This window comes from Lissotriton vulgaris, chromosome 2_1, assembly GCF_964263255.1.
Source record: "Lissotriton vulgaris chromosome 2_1, aLisVul1.2, whole genome shotgun sequence".
In the NCBI taxonomy this organism is placed as follows: domain Eukaryota; kingdom Metazoa; phylum Chordata; class Amphibia; order Caudata; family Salamandridae; genus Lissotriton; species Lissotriton vulgaris.
This window is the reverse complement of record NC_141687.1, coordinates 1551190987-1551212818: the sequence shown is the minus strand read 5'-3', so window position 1 is coordinate 1551212818 and position 21832 is coordinate 1551190987. Positions and strand designations below refer to the sequence as shown.

Below are 21832 nucleotides of genomic sequence, written 5' to 3'. Positions count from 1 at the left end.
TCAACTTCTTGCTATTGTTCAAGGTTTATTCTATTTTATTGCTATGCACTGTAACAGTAGTTATGATTACCAATTTTAAAAAGACTCACTTCAAAGACTTGAATTAGCTTAAAATTGATCAGAAATCCAAAGTTGTTGGAAATAGGGCCACCATATTAGCTTTGGCCAAAGTCCCCCCAAAATCCTTAAGTGTCCTCACCAACAGCATCATTTACATCTTTCTTTGTTATTTCCTCAATTGGGCATGTACATGCTAATAATGTATTTTTTTCTAGTGTTTATATGGGTTATTATTCTTTTAGCCTACAACGTGGTCACTATTATACACAGCATTTTATTACTACATTTTATATTCCTGTATTCTATTTTTTTATGTGAATTGATATGATGCTCCTGGTTATGAACAGGCTAAATAAAATGTGTGTATTTATTTTGAATGTTCTGAATATTGCAAACCATATTTTTTTAAGGTAAGGCTCGAGACAAAAGGGATAAGCTAAATATTATAACCTGTAACAAAACAAATATAAGTAAACAATACTTTACATGCACAGGCATATATTTATTCCGGCATCGGTATAAACAATTGACACCCTCTATGGTGACGCGACTGCTTACCTGACGTAAAGGCGCGCTTCTGCTGGGACGCGTGTTGCAACTGTAAGATGTGGAAGCAGTCGTTTAAGCAGTTCAGGGTGGCCATGGAAGTGGCTTTTAGCATTAAAAGATCTTGATCCAAAGAAGTGAGGTGACCCCCAGTTGGAAGGCATTCAATACCTTTTATTAGGTCTCTTTGCTGCATTTCCGCCTGAGACATCATCTGTTAAAATGACAGACGTTAAAAGGGAACAGAAAATTAGACAAACTTAAACTGCTTCAGTTTAGATAAACTTTTATTTTAGTTTTCAAAATATCTTTTGAGCTACTAAGAAAAACGTTCAGTAAATAATACTTAATGCAGAGAAGAATGGTCAAGGCTTGGACTATATATATATATATACACACACACACACACACACACACACACACATATATATATATATATATATATACACACATATATATATATAAAAATGTAAATGTTCGTTTGTTCAAAATCTTAAATCTCCGAAAGTTATTCACCAATTGTTTTGAAATGTTGACACAACGTTGGATTCGATTAAGCGCGTGTTTATATATACACAACGTTGGATTCGAATACGTGCGTGTCCAATACGCGCGTGTTTTTAATAGAAAGGCTGAACAGACACTATCGATTTCATTGCTGTGCAACAACTACAAGGGACGCATAGAGACAATAGTCTACATATATTAGGATGGACAATTGGTGTCAGGATTTCAGACCGGGAAGTGGGTGGAGTGTGGGGGGAGGAGTTGGTTCCCTTTGCAACATTAGCGCGTGTTTATATATACACAACGTTGGATTCGAATAGGCGCGTGTACAATATGCACGTGTTTTTAATCGAAAGGCCGAACAGACCCTATCGATTTGCTTGCTGCGCAACAACTACAAGGGACGCATACAGAGAATAGTCACAGAAACATATTATTACCCACAAGCATTGTGAAATTAAACATATTAGAAATGTGCACTTATTCTTTTCTTTCTCTTCCATTTAACCAGACTGAGTGCAGGAATATATTCGTTTTGGCCTGTTTTCTGGTCTCACGATCAACTGGGATAAGTCGGTGATAATCCCCTTGCCCGTGAATACTGCCCCGCCACGTATGTAATATCCGCTTGTACGGTCAACTGAACCAGTGAAATATCTGAGGGTGTTGGCGCATCGTGACACAGATTGTTATAAGAGAAAATTATGGAAAGGCCTACACCGTGCTTGAGCACCAGCTGGATAGATGGTGCCCTCTCCCGCTGTCCCTAGCAGTACGCATTGCTGTCATTAAAATGGTTATATTGCCAAGATTTTTATATATTTTTTGCAATATCCCTAGAAAACTCTCCAAACAATTTTTTGCAATGGTAAAAACTCAGTTGCTTAGACTTTTATGGGGGGTGGCAAACAGGCAAGAGTAAGTTGGAACACGCTAACACTGGACTATTTGAAGGGAGGCTTCTGTGCACCAGATTTCTATACCTACTATCTCTGTGCACAGGCGCAATATGCCTAATATTGGTTTCGTCCCCACGCTTTCACACCTTGAGTTGCAGTGGAGGACGGCGACGCTCATCCTGGCCCCTTAGCTGGTATGATTATACAAACAGAGGCACGCCAAGATCAGAAATCAACAACCTGGAGGTTACTGTTGCCACCTGACAGGCCATTGGCAAGCTTGCGAATAAACTTTCTATATATGCTCCGGCTATGCCGTTGGAGGGCCACGCAGCACTATCAGTGACACAGGAGGCTGGCCCAATGTGTTCGCTTAGGGAGGCTGGTCTCGACTGCATGCAGAACCTATACCCAGATGGGAACTTAATTACATCTGAGGAACTTGCATATATCACTAACCAAACTCCTCTCTTTCAATTCACTCTACACCGTATGAAGCTCAAAGTTAAGACGCATTACACGTCTTTTCCAGCGAAACCGCCCCCCTCCCCCTACAATACCTACAGCTATTATTGGTTGCCACTACTCGGCGCAAGCTGGTCACCAAACTATACAAAGCAGTGCGAAATGAAACAGTGAGGGAGGTGGATAGAAGTCTAGCTTGATGGAATGATAAACTAACTCCTCCACTGACACTGACGGAATGGGAACACATCTGCAAACTGACCAGCCAACTCACTCCTAATGGCGATTTACAAATTACCCATTTTAAATATATTCATCAAATATATCACACATCTCTCAAACTAAACAAACTTGGTCTCTGAAACACGAGTAATTGTAAGAGGTGTGGACAGCCAGACGCCGACTTTTGGCATCTAGCATGGAGTTGCAGGCTCGTATTCCAGTACTTGGAAGATGTATTGATGCGTATACATATCTTTGCAATGTACACCTCTGATTTGTTTCCTCTGTTATGTGACCCAGATAAAAGGTACACCAGGGAAATTTGTGAGAATCGCTAGCAAAGAGGCGCATAGCATTAACATGGGAGAGCGTTTTGGACCCCCGCGCTGACAGGTGGATCAAAGATATGGAGTACTGCAGGGAAAACCTTGAATGGTATGCAGAAGAACTCCCATCCTCCTCAAAGGCAAGGACATTTGGGAACCACTACGGCAATATTTACTATTGCAGGCACCAGACGAATCCACGCAGGACTGTTGACAAATGCTAATTGGGTATCAGGTATTTCGTCTTGAGTATGGGTACGGATATGGGGTATCAAGGGTCAGGTGCAGCTATACCGCGAGAAGTTTAATCACAACTGCTTTTTGTTAGGTTACTGATTTTCTTGTTTTTATCACTGTATCACCTTGCATGGCGGCAATGATGGTCTATTTTGAAAATTCAATACAAAGAATTTATACTTAAAAAAACAACACTCAGGACAAAACGTAAAATTAGTCAGTTAAAAAGACATCAGCAACCTTTATCTAACAGCACCACTAAAAAAATTAAATATATATATATTTGGGCCCGTATCTGTTTCTGCAGTTTGGGAAATTCTGCGCAAGGGATTCAGACATCCTTGGAATGAATGAATGAATGAATGAATGAATGAATGAATGAATGAATGAATGAATGAATGAATGAATGAATGAATGAATGAATGAATGAATGAATGAATGAATGAAATATATATATATAAGCACACAAAGGTCTCGGCGGGGAACGCCAACCCCTATTATTAAACACACTCCTGGTTACAGCACTTCATCAACGAAAGAACCAGAGTCGGAGCCCAAGTCAGATGCAGTGCAGTCAAGTTTAATCAGCAAAGGAAACACCCAATGCGTTTCGAGATCCGCTGATCTCTTTCTCACGGGTGGAGTTTACCAGTACCAAGATTCATTTAAAGCAACATGCTGTTTTAGAATTTTCACACGTGATCATAGACATGGAAGAAATAAACAAATTACGGCTATGTCACCAAAATTAGAAACAATGTTTCAAGTGAACAGTTTGTATCAACTCACAAGGAATAATGGATACATGCGGAAGCCCGGCTAATAGAATTAAATTGTCCCGGGTATTTAAACAATGTTTGAATATTTTATGAACTCATTTGTTCAAAAATGCAGTTCATTTCAGTACACGCCAAAGTTGGCCCGCCCCATTGTGCAGTACCATGTTATAAAATCACACCGGTACATGTGATGGGATTATCAATAGTCATTTTTGAACAAATGAGTTCATAAAATATTCAAACATTGTTTAAATACCCGGGACAATTTAATTCTATTAGCCGGGCTTCCGCATGTATCCATTATTCCTTGTGAGTTGATACAAACTGTTCACTTGAAACATTGTTTCTAATTTTGGTGACATAGCCGTAATTTGTTTATTTCTTCCATGTCTATGATCACGTGTGAAAATTCTAAAACAGCATGTTGCTTTAAATGAATCTTGGTACTGGTAAACTCCACCCGTGAGAAAGAGATCAGCGGATCTCGAAACGCGTTGGGTGTTTCCTTTGCTGATTAAACTTGACTGCACTGCATCTGACTTGGGCTCCGACTCTGGTTCTTTCGTTGATGAAGTGCTGTAACCAGGAGTGTGTTTAATATAAATATAAATATATATATATATATATATATATATATATATATATATATATATATATATATATATATATATATATATATATATATATATATATATATATATATATATATATATATATATATTACCTACTGGCAGTCGCCAGTAGGTATATATAGTTAGGATTTTTTCTCTATGGGATTTTTGAAAATTCTATGTCTAATAACTTTGGCGTTTGTGGACGGAATTGGCTGAAATTTTCAGGAAAATGGAACATTTTGTTTCTGAGCAGCCCCCGACAATTTGGGGGGGTTTCATCAAGGGGGGGCCGAGAAAAAAGGGGGATCCCAAAACACGTTTTTCCCATGTTAATTTCCATAGGGCGGTTGGCCTCACTTTTAGCTCGAACGGCTGAATGGATTTGCACGAAACTTGGCAAAATTGTAGGGACTGTTAGCCCGATGTGCCTTTGCTAGGTCTCAATATATGTGCTCCAGTGGATTTTGAGTAATTTAGGTTCAAAAAAAGATATATATCTGGGCGGAGCCTAACCACACATCTGATCTGATTGGCTGTCAGCACTTCATCCAAGAAGTGTTGGCAGCCATCTTGGGACCAATATACATGATAGCACCTCATTAAAAAGCATTGTAGTTAATAGAGGGTTTTAGGACTTTAGTTACATTATAAATCATTTGTTGATGGTACCATACTCGTTTTAGGAATTGTGGTGGGTTCTAAGGTGATTTTACCATGTGAAAAAACCTTCTGCTGTGATATCATGAATATTGTTTGAAAGAAAACTAATATCTCATGATTTTCCCACAGTGGTTTGGAAGGGGATCTATAAGCTAAACTGAAAGCATATTTTCTGTAAATTCACATTATCTTTCTCAGTCATGTGAAAATGAAGTCTGACATTCTCAGTAAAACATGTACATCCAACAAGGACAGAGACTGTCAGTTGATTCCTTTGTGTTCTACTGCAGCCTCCTAGAGTGTTCTAAAGAACAACTAGAGCGCTAACAGTCCTACTTATTACAAAGGTATGGCACACCTGAAGCCATCTTGATTGGAATAAAGTGGTAACTCTTAAAACATTTAATTTAAAAAGGAACAAAATGAGGGGGTATATTTTGCCATAGAAAGTATGATTAGTGCTTCAGAAAGAAAAATTAGGGATCATTTTGAGTGACTTCTCAAATCCTCTTCTATTTCATTAAAAAAATTCTGACATGCAGACTGAAACATGCACTTTGAATACCAGCAGCAGACGTCCCTGGTGAGCAGTAGCTTTACTACAGTGATCTAATGTGCAACTAGAGTTCTAACATTCAGAATTTATGGCAAATGTGTGACACATCTGAATGCCTTCTTGATGGAACCAAAGTAAACAAGCATTGAAAATGCAATAGATCTCGCCCTCGTTTAAGTTAAAGCCATTCTGTTTGTAATGAGGTGGCTTTTTAGCTTTGCTTTTATTAGTGTTTTTTCAACTTTCATGTAAATAACATGCATCTGTATGCATATAAGTATATGTATGCATGCATTTATGTTTGTATTTATATAGATATACAGATGATATATGTTTATATATGTATGTATATATATATATATTCACTGAAAAAACCATAGGCTATAGACCATATATAGTTAGGAATTAGCATTTACAAAACCTTGAAAATTCACTGAAAAAACCATAGGTTATAGACCATATATAGTTAGGAATTAGCATTTACAAAACCTTGAAAATTCACTGAAAAAACCATAGGTTATAGACCATATATAGTTAGGAATTCGCATTTACAAAACCTTATTTTACTCACACAAAACCATTGAAATTCCATATATAGTTAGTTGCACTAACTATATATCGCGCACCCGCAATCCACTGCTGATGTCACATATTACATCATTCATGACATGGTCCGTGACATCACTGATGACATCACTGATGACATCTCAAATGACATCACTGATGACATCTCAAATGACATCACTGATGACATCTCATTTGACATTACTGATCACATCACTGATGATATCATTCATGTGATAATACGATGAACCTCTTCAGACTCTAATATAACCTTAGATACAATCAGTGTAAACAGACACTCACAGACTGTCACTCATCCATGGAGTTACTCACACACCTAGTCAGTCATGCAAAGAATCAATCACACCTCCATTTCCTCAACTATACAGTTATACAAACTTTACTTATTCAAACATATACTAACACATATTTACTCTCTTATACAATCCCTGATACAAGTTCACAATGATCCATACAGCCACTCACACATTCACTGGCTCTTATGCACAGTTATTTATATATGTCAACTCTCACATGTACTGTGTTTTACATATGTACTTACTTTGACATGTAGCACTGAGATATCCATTCACTCACCAATACACTCATGCACACAGTCAACCGCCCATACAGCTGTTTCCACATGCACTTTTGAAACCATACATCTAGTGAATCAACTGCTCACACATCTATGCACAGAGTCATACACCTCCCAGCCACCCACACACACACTCAGTCTCCCATACAAATACTTGGGCAACCAATCAATAACCCATATAGTTACTCATATAGCTACTTATCAACACATGCAACAGTTTACAGAACAACAGACATAATGATGCACAAATTAAGACAGTTTAGTCACTAACCCATGCACTCAGTGAGACACATATAATCACTCACTCATACAGTCAGTCATGCACCTACTAAATCCTTCATCCAGACACTTATACATCCACTCATTCTTCAATATGTAAGACATATTTTAACTTTACAGAAACATACAGTCACTGGATGTTGTCATCAGTGATGTCATCAGTGATGTCATTTGAGATGTCATCAGTGATGTCATCAGTGATGTCATCAGTGATGTCACTGACCATGTCATGAATGATGTAATATGTGACATCATCAGCAGTGGATTGCGGGTGCGCGATATATAGTTAGTGCAACTAACTATATATGGAATTTCAATGGTTTTGTGTGAGTAAAATAAGGTTTTGTAAATGCGAATTCCTAACTATATATGGTCTATAACCTATGGTTTTTTCAGTGAATTTTCAAGGTTTTGTAAATGCTAATTCCTAACTATATATGGTCTATAACCTATGGTTTTTTCAGTGAATATATATATATATATATATATATATATATCTTAGTGGCGGCTAGTGATTGCATTCAGACAAGGCCACCTTAGCGGGATTGATAAATTGGGTATATTAGCTCGGGCAGTAGTAGAACCTGATACTTAGAACTTTTAGAAACCACAGCAGTGAAGCGCAAAGCGCTAAAACAATGCACCATCTGACAGTGCGGCTTAAGCACTCAAACTTCTGAATCAAGCCCACATACAATATCTACAGTCTATATAAACTACACAATTCGTAATATTGTGTTTTTTTATTTGTGAAGTTGCAATTTTGATGCACTCACTATCTTGTGCAATGTGGTTAAGAGAGAGACCCTCAAGTGAGTTTAGGCAACAGGCCTGGCCATTAACAGCGCAGACAGGCATTAACTGATGGGGAAGTGGCTGGGAAGAGCTACTTTGAGGTATCTCTGCTTGTACTGCTAATCAAAATAAGAGGCCTTGTTTGCAACCTCTTTAGGTTATCTGCTTGTACTGATAATCCAATAGGAAGGCCTATTGGCAATCTATGGCCAGACAAAATGCACTAACACACCTTTAATCAGACGCGGAACAATTGTAAACCCTTATCCGATAAAGGAAGTCATCCTGTCTCTCCTCATGATAGAAAGCCGGCTTGCGCCAGTTATGTATCTGCCTGCTCTCTATTTGTTTCACAAATAGATCTGTGGCAGCGGCACTATCTCGCTGTGAAAAGAGCACTGGTGACGTAACATATCTCACTTGCGCCCAGTTTCCTGTGTGTGTTTATTGTCTTGGACCAGCAATGGCATGACAAAATGCTAGTGCATTCAAGGAAAGAAATCTTGGGGGGCCTTTGACTGCACTGCCATTCGCTACATAACTCGCCTCCTGCAGCAACCCGTAGTTTTAGTAGTCTAGTTAGGGCATGCTAGTGTCTGCAGAACTGTAGCTTCGTGTTCGTTATTGTGATACAACCGCTTCACAGGTCACAGTTGAGGTCGACAAGTGTAATTACCACCACCTTTTTGTTTTCCACTCGCAAGCCTTTCATGAGCTAGTGTACGGACGTTTTTGTCACTAACCACTAATGAGTTTGTGTTTGTTAATGTATTTGTGAGCCAAATGGAGTTGGGCCAAAACATTCATTTAGCTGCTCCTCCTAAGCATCCATTAGATGAAATGGATAACACCATCCCAGGAGCCTCTTTTAAAATGGCGGTCGGAGCCTCTTGTAAAATCTTGACATTTGAATCGCATTCAACAGTTCTTAAATTGCTTTCCTGCTTTCTGGATTTATTTCGTTAACGCTGTGCCTAAAATGGAAGGGGGCTTGAAAACCTCCCTCTTGTACGGAAGATTTTGCATAAATATTCAATATTTCATGCTCTGAAACAGTGAAGTGATTTCTAGTCGGAAAAAAAATCAGCAAGGTTAACGGGAAAAAATCTACAAGGTTACAGCCATTCCACATCCCAAATTAGCAGTCGCGGCCGGCATTTCAGGCAGTTGGGGAGGGGGTGTAAATGGGGTCGTCGCGCTGCGGAGGGGATTGGGGGGGGGCAGGAGGGGTTTATAAAAAAAAAAAGATAAAATAAAAGTAAAACTTACCGTCCCGCTTTTTGTTAATTCCCGAGACTCCTGACTCCCGCCTTCCCACGTTGAATTCCTGGCTGCAGCACTCGTCATCAAGAAGGCAGCCTCCCTCCCCTCCACCAATCACTACGCAGCAATAGCCGCGTTGTGATTGGTGAGGCTGCGCCCCACCCTGGTCATTTTCTCTGTGTATAGAGAACAGGGAGAGTGGGCGGTCCTGCTCGAGGGCAGGGGGGTTGGTGGCTTACCCACTGTTGTTCATACTGACTGTTTGGGCAGCCACTCCCCCCTGCCCTCGAGCAGGACGGCCCACCCCCAACCAGGAACTTCTGCTTTCTCGCCATTCGAGAAGGCAGAAACAAATGGTAGTTATTACCATTTATGTTTCTGCCTTCTCGCACGGCGAGAAAGGAGGGCTGGCGCCCAAACGCCCCCAATAGAGGAGCCTCCACTGATATATATATATATATATATATACACACACACACTAAAATATTCCAACGCCATAGCTGGATTTAAGATTACATAAAGACATCTACTGATGAATTTAACATTTGTGAGAGGAAGTATGAGTGAGGCCATATGAGAGCGAGACAGAGTGTGAGAGGGCATGTGAGAGACAAAGGTTTCTTAAACAAATTAACATATAGTCCGACACATTCTGTACATACTAGAATATTATGTTCTACTGAAGTTCCACAGGGTTATTCACTTCACCCTTTCATTTTGTAAAATAATAGCAGAAGAGCATGAAGACCTCACGCCCAAAGCACTAGTTGTGCAGATCTCACTTTGCTTAAATCTGGGGCACTTTAGTGCTTCATACACACAAAAGGTGATGAAAGGAATGCTTACAGATGGTCTAAACCACTGGCAGTCGTTCCCCCCCCCCCCTAAGGGCCTGCCTTTTGTGTGCTTGATGTAACAATAGAGGTTGTAAGGGTATGCTCAGATGTGGGTCCCTTGCTTGAAGTGCCACAGGATCCAAGCCATAATTCACTGACAAGGCCTAACAAGGGCTAAACCGGTCTAATGTTGCTTTCTGGAAAAGGGCCATGTCTATGGGTTCAGGCTGGACAGTTCCCATGAGGAGGAGGGTCAGCTCTTATTTGTATAAGGCGGACCTCTTGACTTGAGTGGCACAATAGGGAAAAGAATTATGGTTTAGAAAGCAACCCAGAGTGATTGCTAGTAGTATAGACTATTTGCAAGCATTTCTAACATAGCTTTTTCTGTTTGTTTTAACGCTAACTTAACAACGGGCCTACACGGAGGAAGGCAAACTGCTACCTCGCTGTGGAAGCAACATCTGATTCTGGAGAGCGTACTTCCAGGGAGAAGCAGGCTTTCAACAAAGGAGCATTTACATAAAGGACAATGCTTTCATATCTTTGAATTAATTTATCGCACATAAAAAAAGAGGCAACGTTGCAGTTCCTCGTCAGACTTGCAAATACTTCTATTTTATATTTTTGCATGAACATTACGCACATTTTAGACGTCTGTTTCGATTCTGTAAAGTACTAATGCACTTCCTGGTTAAAAAATAAATACAGTATGTTGAAAAGGACATGCTAATTTAGCATTTTTTGTTCACCCACTCGGTTGCGCATATCATAACAATGATTTGCTTTTCATATTTGTTCAGGAAATTGGATAAAGAAACTGCTCAGTCAAATCACCGGGAGATACATATTCGGATCGAGAGGAATATATTTCTTGAAAGCTTTAGGGCTGCAGTGGTCCCCCAGCCTTTAAGAGCTGCTCGCTGATGAAGACTATCCTTCGGCATCCGGGTAAATCAGTCAGAATTGCACCGGATTGATTTCAAGTGCACTCTCCAAACATTCATTGTGTAGGATTACCAGAGGGGGCGTAAATGTGCAGAACGGAATGACATTCAATTCAAAGAGCACTTACAAACAGACCGATTTTGAATTAAAACAGGCTGCATTTTCAAAAAATAAAAAAATAAAATTGAAGCCTAGGGGTATCAATCGGAAATAAAAAGTGCACATTTTCGTCTGTATGCCAATGTTGAAATGGTCCTTCGAGCCCGAAGACGCACAGAGATTCTCAAAGCATCGCAAATAACTTTCACTATCAAACTAGCCCAAAGGGGGCATTTTTACTGCGACCTATACATTTCTTTAGAAATTATGGCAACCTAACTTTTTCAACCTATTAAAAATATATGCATAGATATATATATATATATATACACACACACACAGAGGAGTTTAGGGTCAACCCTCTTCATCTGCTTCTATTCAAGAGTTCTCTCTCACACACCCATGTGCAGCTTGTTGACTCAAAACCCTTCCATGTTGCTCCCTCATACCCTCGCCTAAGCTCAGCCAGTACTTGCCTCAATACTACCCAAACCACATTTTTTTCCAATTTATTTTCAAGCCGCTCCACGCTCATCTGTTTTTTCGCCCAACCCAGTGTGTTTACTTCCACCATCCCACCTCCTATTTGGTGCTCGCCTGCCTTTTTCAGTTGAGTTTTCTTTTTTCTTTTAATAGGCAAACTAGAATGGTTTCCTTTTTTGCGGATGAAGAATGCTTATTCACCGAGCTATTCATATTGGGCATATGTCCTAGGCCTATACCACCAATCCAGGGAAGAAAAATGTTTGCCAAGCTTTTTGATCTGTTTCCTCCCCACTCTCTGCATCAGGTACCGCATTAGGCATTTGTAATGGTTCTCCAGAATATTATTTTGTATTGTGTTTATAATCTTATGAATTCAGTTTATTTTATTCTTGTCTTTTTCCTGGGGAAAATATATTGAGGTCATTTATCTTTTTTATGGTATTCATGATTCACACTTCTAATTTATTGCATTAAACTCTATTCTAACTTTAAGGAAATACAACCTCTTGAAAGGGACAGTATTCCAGATTTAATCTCAAGAGGAAGGACAGAGTTACACATTAAAGTTCTGAATGCACCATATACAAATCCATTAGCACAGGTTTTGATCAATCATGCAGGACCCCTGCAGTATACCGTGAATTTCCATGCCCCTTTGGGACATTGCCTCACAACAAATATTTGTGCTGAGGGAAGGATAGGACTTAAAATGTAAAAAGAAAAACTAAAAATAGCGTTAAGCAAAAAAATGTATTTATACTGTATGCACAAAAACTGAAGAGAACCCTTTCATGTATTTCAAGTGAACAAACCCAGCAAAACTGAACTTTGTCATTCAGCCAACTGCAGTAAAATGTATGTATTGTATAAGGGCAGATCACATGCACAGTTTCTAAAAGAGTGATCGCCTGCACATTAACTAGACGTTTTGTGTTACTAGAAACCACTGAATTCATTGATGAATGACTAAATTTGGCCCATGAGGCTACATAAACGCTAGACATTCAGACCATCCATCCGGTATAGATTTACATACAATCAATCTAAGTGGGTGTCATTTGATGGCAGTAAATATCCTGAAAATCTAGCAATAATCTGCAACTTGTCAACCAATGCGAGGCAGTCATTATTTTTAAAAGGAAATATTGAACCATCTGGTCTAACCAAAAAGTCCAACTTCATTCCACCGTCCCATATGATGCCAAAACAGGTTATTGCATTTGAACAAGCGGTTTTATCCTCGATCGGCCAACTAGAGAAACAAAAACAATTCTCCAAAGGGAAAATTACAAAACAGCAGGAAGCCATTAGGAATTAACAAAAAGAAGACTCTGTCATTATAAACTGGCTGACAAGGGCGGTGCCCTGGTGGTATGGGCAAAAAACCTGTATGTTACTCAAGCCAAAAAACAAATCCTTAATGAAGAATGGTACCGCCGATTGAATGAAGATCCCACACGCCAAATCAAAGGGGAAATCAAAGACAAGCTTAAGCGGGGACTAGAAGAAGGGATCAAACCCCAGGACCCCAGTAATCTATTTTCTACTGAAAATTCCTAACAATCTGGCAGAACCGTCCGGGAGACCAATTGTCTCCGGGTGTGAATCCGTGTTGGAGCCAATCGCAAAGTACGTTGAAATTTTTTTTAAACCCTTTGTCAACTCCGTACCATCCTACCTTCGAGACACCACCGAAATTGAAGGACAGATATTTGATGTAAACACACAATGGTTGGTGTAATTTGATGTAACATCTTTGTACACCCAAATTCCGCAAAATGAAGCGTTGGAATCAATGGAATTCTATTTAGAGATGCGGACAAGACCCCAAAGAGTACCAACTGAGTTTATATTGGAATTGGCTCGTATTGCACTCAAACGGAACTACTTCAGATTTGATAATACATTCTACATGCAAGTTAAAGACTCAGCCATGGGGTGTCCTTTTGCCCCTGAAATGGCTATTTTGTTCATGGCATTATTTGAGAAAAGATTCATTTGCAATGACAATCCCTTCAGTGAATCAATTTTACAATGGTACACATTTATTGAAGACATCTGGTGTGGAACAGAAGGCCAACTCAAACAGTTCCACGAATGGTTGAACACAAAGCATCCAGACATTAAGTTTAAAATGACAAAAAGCAGGTCGGCTCTTACATTCCTGGATGTAGAAGTATTTGTTGAGGATGATAAACTTACAACAACTCTACACCATAAACCAACGGGTAGGAATACCATATTACATTATCAAAGCTTCCACCCCAGCGGCCTAAAACACAACTTGCTCTATGGGCAGTTGTTGAGAATCAGACGCAACTGCACACGGAAAGAAGATTTCATGATAAATGTGACAATTTTTTGTGACCAATTAAGAGACAAAGGTTATCCTCGGATATTGTTAAAACACAGTCAAAAGAGCGGGGTACACACCACGCGAAACCTTATTGACTAAAAAAAGAAAAAGCACCCTTGAACAAATTAGTGTGTGTATCTACGTTTGGGCCTCATACCAACAAGTATCGCAAAATAATTCTAAAAAACTGGCACCTCCTAACTGAATTGGAATGCCCAATGGAAAAACCATTTTCGTCAAGCGTAAGCGTAAAAACAAAAGCATTGGACAGAAAATAATTCGGGCAGACATGGGCCTAACAGCCGTAAAAACAATTGATCTAAGAGCTCAATGGAACCTACCACCCGTCCAAGGTCACCATAAGTGCAGCAATTGTTCTGTATGCAGCACAACCGATTGAAGGTCATGAATTTGTACACGATTCCATCAAGTGGACCCATATGGAATTCACCAATTGCAAAACTAAAAACATTGATTATGCAATCAAATGTCCCTGCTCCAAAATATATATTGGTAAAACGACACAGCAAATCAACCAGCGCATAGTCCAGCATTGTTCACGCATTAAAAATCGGACAATAACAGCACCAATGGTACAACACTTTATTGAGCACAATCACTCTGAAAAGGAGTTTGAATGGACTGTTCTATTTGACGTGAGATTGCCCCCACGTGGAGGGAACTTGGAAAGCCTCCTGTCAAAGAGAGAGGCGTATTTAATTCTGAAATTCCACAGCACAACAAAAGGTTTAAACGAAATGTCTGAACTAAACCAAGCGTTGATGTAATGGACCAGGACTTCAAGTCCCATAATGCTTTCATAGTCCTCCAATGAAGAAAACCTCATAAAGGAAGAGACAGCACAAGCAAAGATTGATGCGTGTTTGCCCAGCAATAAGGTTGAAAATCGAAAGAGGTGAATTCCTGCGTAATGGAAGTGCTTCTATACATACAAGTAAGCATTACGCCGAGCAATGTGTTAAGTAAACTGCTCCTATGAGACTTTATATTTGGAGCCAAACGGAAGCGTGAAATTCGCGTGGAGGAAAATCGACACAGCAGCGCTGAGCCAGCCGACGTGACAAGTTGATTTATAATCGAGTCGAGGCGAGTGAAACATTTATAAAGACCTGCAGAATAGCAAACAGTGTCACGTTTCTTGAATTATCAACTTGTACTCGTGAAACCATTCAATTATTATGGAAGGGAAAGGCGCCTGCGAAGTATAAATAATGATTGCGCATTGACAGCTACGTTCTTTAGAATAACAAACACGAACTGGCGAAAACCCTTAAGAACCATAGAGCGCATAGCCGTGTGTTAACAACGAGCGGTGGGAAATTGCTTTAAGACAATACAGTGAGCAGCACACTATCCAAAAAAGTGCATGACACGCATTGATATCCGAAACAGAGGTCATAATGTAAATACGGATTTAAGAGCCCTTTAATTGTTTCGGCAGGTAACGACGAATTTATGCTAATTCAACTGATGGCTTAAACCAATTGTACGTTGCGTCAGCATATAGTGACTGAGTAGAGAAGAAAGGAAGCCACTTCCAAGGAAAAGGAGTGTCCATTGTTTTTTTGGCCTGATTAAAAGATTGTTTGAACAACAATCTTTTGGAATGGAATATTACACATATTTTGAAGGGCGGAGTGCAAGCCTTTATTAAAAATACAAAGAAACTATCACCGAAAGAAAGGAATGAAACGCGCATAAGAATCACCAAGTAAGTTTCAAACAAATTTGCAATGACAATGACCAAACTAAACTCCAGACTCATAGATTCACTTACATCATTTATTTCAATATGTTTAGGTACACGTGAAAAGGAGAAAGAATGTGTACTACAAGAATGAGTTAAGTTAACGAACACCAAGTACAGAATCTATCTTTCTAAATTCATTACATATAGAGAAGAAGGGCAGAAATAGAGCTTCAATTTATGGTGATGCTTTTTACCCCCTCCCCCTTTTTGTATTTAAAATATACAGATTACACCGTGGTCCAGCCCGGAGGATAATCCCCAAACTCAGAGGGGGATTGGAAACAAGTCGGCTTTTTTCCTTTGCCGTCTACGAGGGAGTCATATTGAGTGGGACTCTCGAGAGGGTGTACTAATACAAAACATACCCCTAGAGAGAATCAAAATGTTTACTTCCCCGTAGCGAGTCTGTTTGTGTGACCTGCAAAACAAGAAAGTGTAAATAATCTTAGCACAGGCAGACTGATTATTTGTTATACTGACTGGTGTAACTATTCAAAAGGATTATTGTATTGATATGGTTTATTGCATTAACATGGTTTTAATGTTTTCACTATTTTTTGCACTTTGATAAGAGTATTATGTTCTGAAAAATGAGATGTGTAACCTTGAATGCATCAAATATGTACGACTGCTTGAAAGGTGATTGCAATGAATTACAATTTTTAAAGTAAGGTACAATAACTGAATGTGTTGTATTCAAAATCTGCTGAATAAATAAGCAGTTATGTGAATTGGAGGCCAGGTAATTTCTATGTTATAACAATTATTTTTAAGAGGGGCAGAATGCAAAGAATTGGTCTGAACAGCTGTGTGAAAATTGCTGTCAAACACCAAATGTTAATTTAACTACATCACAACATAGACCAATTATAGAAAGGAGAACGTAAGCACAAACCAACAACAGCAAATGATATGACAGTAAATACAAGTCCAATTATGTGACACTGATCCAGTATTTGATTACCTTGGCCCCCTCTAGACAGCACATTCCTTTAGAACTTTGGAATGTATTCCTTTCGTTGTAAAAGTACACCATAAACTCTTGTATTTGACATATGTATGGGCAGTTTGTTTCATTATTTCTTGTTTGAATTAGTGATTAATAAACATTAAAAGATTCAAAGATATTTGGCGCAAGGTAGTTTCTGCAATAACTATTGGCATTTCATGAACTACATTTACAATTTTAGTATATTTCTTACCTGGGGCATATCTTTCGAGATATGTGCTGTTGTGTGGTTTGCAAAAATATACTTTACATTTTTAACGTAACATTCAAATTTTCATTCGTTGAATGATTCAATGTTTGATCTTTTGTCTTGTTAATGCAAGAAAACGAGGATCTTTACTTCCAATGCTATTCATTTCAGGGATAGTGCTAGGCCTTATAAGGTGGAAGAGGCCTACATTTTATTATAATACATACTGTAGTGCCACCTCTGACAATGCTCTGTTGAGTACAAATAATAAAAACATTTTGAGATTTGTACCAAAGGACAAAGATTGAGTGGAATATCCTGATGAACAAGAATATCCAGATTGATGGCAGAAATGGGACACTACTGTATGCATTATTATATTATAATACACAAGATTCTGTAATCCATGTATATTCAATGGCGTCTAATATCTTTATAACGACGTGTGATTCGCCCAGTTGCCGATTATAAAAAAAAGGACATCAGAATTTGACTGTTCTAAGTTATTACAGTCAAGTTTTGACATCACAATGCCCGTTTCAAGAGCCTGCAGCCGAAGTGAAAGGCAGGTCAGGTCACAGAGCATAAGTGAAGCAGCTCCTTAAATCAACGGAAATGAAACCCTGTTTTTCTTTCTTCATCTATATTTTTCTAGCTTAAAATAACAAGCAGAGAGAACGTTTTTTTTCCGAACTCCTTAGTTAGAGAAAATCTAGAATCTTGCTGCATGTTTCTACACATTCAGAACTACTAACTTTTTTTTTTTTAACTGACTTGTATTGAAACGGTTTCTAAGATCTGCTTGCAATAAACATCGAACAGGGTTTTGATGCGCTTAATTTAGCACTAGAGGATTTATTTTTTTTCCTCATGTTTGCAAACATGCTTGCTCTTTCATATGAAAGATCTAGGCACCAAGGTTTTAAGCGGTTTGTGGGAAAGGTGATGGAGTGACCATGTATTATATGGATAATGTACCGTCTGGCATACATGATAAGGATATTGCAAGCCAGCTCGGAGTTCGATAACCTTATGAAGGAATTCTGCTTTTGGCCTCATTCCTCTATATGAAAAGTTAACTCCTCAATGACTTGCAATATCCTTATAATGTACGGCAGGGGGTACTTTATTCCATATATATGGTTTAGATATAGGTTAGAATGAGTGCTGTCCAGGATTGAGTGCTCTTATATACATTATTTGGCTGATATCGCAGACCCTGAAGCAGGTCACACAAAATGTGTTTTTGAAACCTCTCTTCCTTGAACAGTAAGCTGTGTTCTTTGTTAAGAGATCAAAATATGTACAGCCACTGAGTGGTCACAGGGTTTCAGCTGTACTTCTTCAAAATGAAACCACAGTTTCCAGCAGAGTAGGTTGTGCAACAAACGAACAGCTTTAGCACTCGCGTTCTGTATTTTGAACAAATGGGCTTGAAAAAAATCGAAATAATCCCTAAGGCGCGCATTGTTTGAAGGGTAATGAGACATGGCAGATGGCCAGCACATGCTCTGTTTATTTCCGTAATTTCTGACTTCCCATTACCGTGAGAGGGGATATATCACAGCACAGAGAGAAACAAGTCCGGTATTTCCCGAGTACAGCACGTTCAGTTCCAGAGAGACGGGCCAAGTCCCGCAGAGAGGCGGGCCTGGCCTCTTCCCAGAGTGTCACATGACTGAGTGGCTGTAAGTAACATCTGTGAAGCTCAAGTCAAGGCCAGGCTGCCTGAATGTCTGTCTGCTCGGCATCATCTGGTGAGGATTCATACAAGTTCGCATCTGCAGCAAGAAGGCCTGAGAGAGGAGCGGTGTCCAGTGTCCATCCGGACCTGCAGCTGTCTAGTTGTTGTGCCACTGCCAAGTTCAGTGTGTTCCAGCCTGTTAATCATTACACCCTGAATGTTTGCGTCTCCGCCCTTTTCTTGCTGAATAGCACTGTCGTGGTGCTATTACGAGTCGCTGATCCTAGCCGGAGAGCTAGTCTTCTCGTGGATCAAGTACAGCATCTTGAAGAGAATTCACTTTCCTCTGGCATCCATGCAAGGGCTGCAAGAACAGCTTTCTGCAGTGTCACCTTTTCATCACTTGAACTAGTCTTGCGGGTCAGTTTTTCAATAGCTGAGATTTTTTCATGCACGTTGAAGGGATGACACTGAGCGTACTGCAGAAGGCCATGAGAAAAAACAGTCTCTTAGGTCCACCCAGTGTCAGAAGGCTAGCAGGATGTGACTTGGTTGAGCGCACTGCAGAAGGTGCACCATCTTGGCTACCGTATTTAGTTGTAAGGTGAAAGATGGCTGGTCAAACCCCTACCACTAAATGTCTGTGTGCAGGGGTTGCCTGGTGCCAATGGACATTAGAACTGTACCTGCCGTGGGCTCATATTATCAACAGTAGCCCTTGACCCTGTGATCGGGTAAGGCGCGGGCTCTTTTGTCTCATCAAATCCTGACCATGGAATGAGTAAGCCTCCCAGAAGGAACACAATGTAAGCAGAACCCGCATGTGTCCGAGATGGTACCTGGTTTAGGTCGATAACCATAGCCAAGTATTGCAAGTGTGCTTTAAAAAGCCACAGTGAGAGGTTTGAGTCTAGGAGAATCCCACAATGCATTATGTGAGTTTGAAAAAAATGGCGTTTCTTTTACTTCTCACACGAGTCCCTGCAGGAATGAGGTTACCATCAGAGTAACCACGACATGGCCATTGTATGTTGAAGGCACCATAGTAGAACGATGGGGTTACTGTTATTTGTCACTAAGAGTGGCAGGCTTTAATCTGAATATTCTTAACAGCTCCCCCCCAGATACCCTTCAAGGTAATACAGCCCCTATTGTCAGCTTGAATCCAGACTATCAGTCAAAGCCAGGCCAACAATGCGCAGCGAAAGGTGGCTAGAAAAGCTGTCCTTTCCAAGGATTTAGCCTTGCTCAGGATATCAGAAATGTGAGAGCGGTTGGAAATGGTATAGGCGCATGCATTTTCAGGCATGAGGTTATTGGTATCTTTTTAAGGAGGCCTAGGGAATTGCCTTGATTTAGAAAACCATTACTATTTTAGCTTATACAGGCAAGAAACTTTAGCTGGTCCTAGATGTAACTGCCTGGACAGGGCACGGTCACGAATGAAGCCCATCATCTTGCTGCTTACGGTTTCAGCTGCCACTCGAGTGACTGTCGTGAAGGCTGGAGTTACACTGGCAAGTGGGGTCGCTTGGATGCAAATTGATGATTGGCTAGCAGTTTTAGGTTAGTGGTTGTAACTTTGCTGGTAAGGTATTAGTGATGATAATAGGCCAACTTGAGTGGGGTAGGGTGATTCAGTTTTCTACCTGGTTTATGGAAGGGGCGAATTCGAATAATATAAGGAGTTCATGTTTTATGCTATTCAAGTACCAAAGAAGGCTTCCGTTTGGTTGGTATGAAAAATGTAGGTCTTGAGCTCAGACTATTTTTTTCAGGACAGGATTATCTTCACTTTGTGTGACAACATCTGGATCTGCACATGCCCTTTCACTGCCTGAAAAAAAAGTCGATTTGAGTCGTCAAAGTATTCGTATCCTACCAATTGAGTACCATCTCACAGGTGCAAGAGAAGGTAATATGTAAAACGCCTCTAGATAGTAAATCCAGTTATCTAGTATTCCCATAGTCTCAATGTCACCAAAGTCAAATGAATGGGATGAGATGGAGCAACGGGAGGGAGAAGCAGGAGACTGCTTTGTAGGTGGCTGGTTGTCTTTAGGGGTGCAGGAGAACTTGGCTACTGACAGAATAGGAGGGCAACACTTGCAATGCTGACAATACCAAGCACTGCTGGCACACAACTAAATAAAAATGGAACAAACTGCATTCAAGTGGCCCCAATATGGAAAGGGCACAATGCACCACCTGCAGCAGGGACAATTCACCATATACCCATCGATGTGATGCCACCAGGGCAGCCACAAACTCGCTTCTGCCCTGGGGGCAGGTCTTGAACTAAAGACCGAGCGGATGCTCCGAGGGGAAGCGCCATCTTATACTGAGCGGCAGTAACAGGCTGCATTTTTTTTTTTTAAACACTTTAATAAGGCTGATGAGGCAATCCACAGTAGTAAAAAAAAAACTGAGACAAGTCCTGTACTTATGGTCAGCAAGTATCGCAATCAGCATAGCAATGAGTACAGGGGGGCGTACAGTAGGGTTGCACCATAGAACACAGTGAATGATACAATAGGAACTTTTTCTGATAAGGCAACTGAAGTACAAAGTAAACATAACCAATAGCACGAAAAGCAAAGAAAGGATAAAAAGGACAGAAATCATTAGAACCAGACTGCAAGACCAGCACAGTAAATCAGTTTGTACGACGTCAAGTGGCACCGTTGACAATAACCACATCACAATAAAATCAATCAATGAACCATTCCACCCTACAATTAGCTGAACTAAGAGCAGGAGTTCGCACAAACCAAAGTTTTTGTGAAGGTCCAAGAGATGAACCGCTCTGTGTGTGATAACCCTCCATCGCTGGCATGAGGTCCCCGGAGCCGGGGACGGCGTCGGGACCCCGACCCACCAAGGCCCTGCCCCAACAACTATGGAGCGGCAGCACGTTGTATCAGAAGCATCGCCAGAATGGGTGTAAGGAAGGGGCGTCCCACAATCTAACCCACCCCGGTCGGTGTATTGGGATGTAGGGACTGAGAGGGCGCCTCTAGTGCCTTCCCTGCAATGTATTGGCGGTACGGACCCCAGATGTCTGTAGGGCGGGAAGAGGCCGG

The 21832-nt window shown here is 40.2% G+C and overlaps 1 protein-coding gene across 2 annotated transcripts in view; it reads right to left on the bottom strand.

Annotated features, from left to right (window-relative positions):
* Positions 1–21832, bottom strand: part of OSBPL11 (oxysterol binding protein like 11) — a 389464-nt gene that overhangs the window by 200072 nt on the left and 167560 nt on the right. For both annotated transcript variants that reach the window (XM_086957431.1, XM_086957432.1), the window contains exon 6: positions 619–820. In XM_086957431.1, the coding sequence (XP_086813557.1) occupies positions 619–820 (202 nt within the window). The remainder of the gene's footprint in view (positions 1–618; positions 821–21832) is intronic.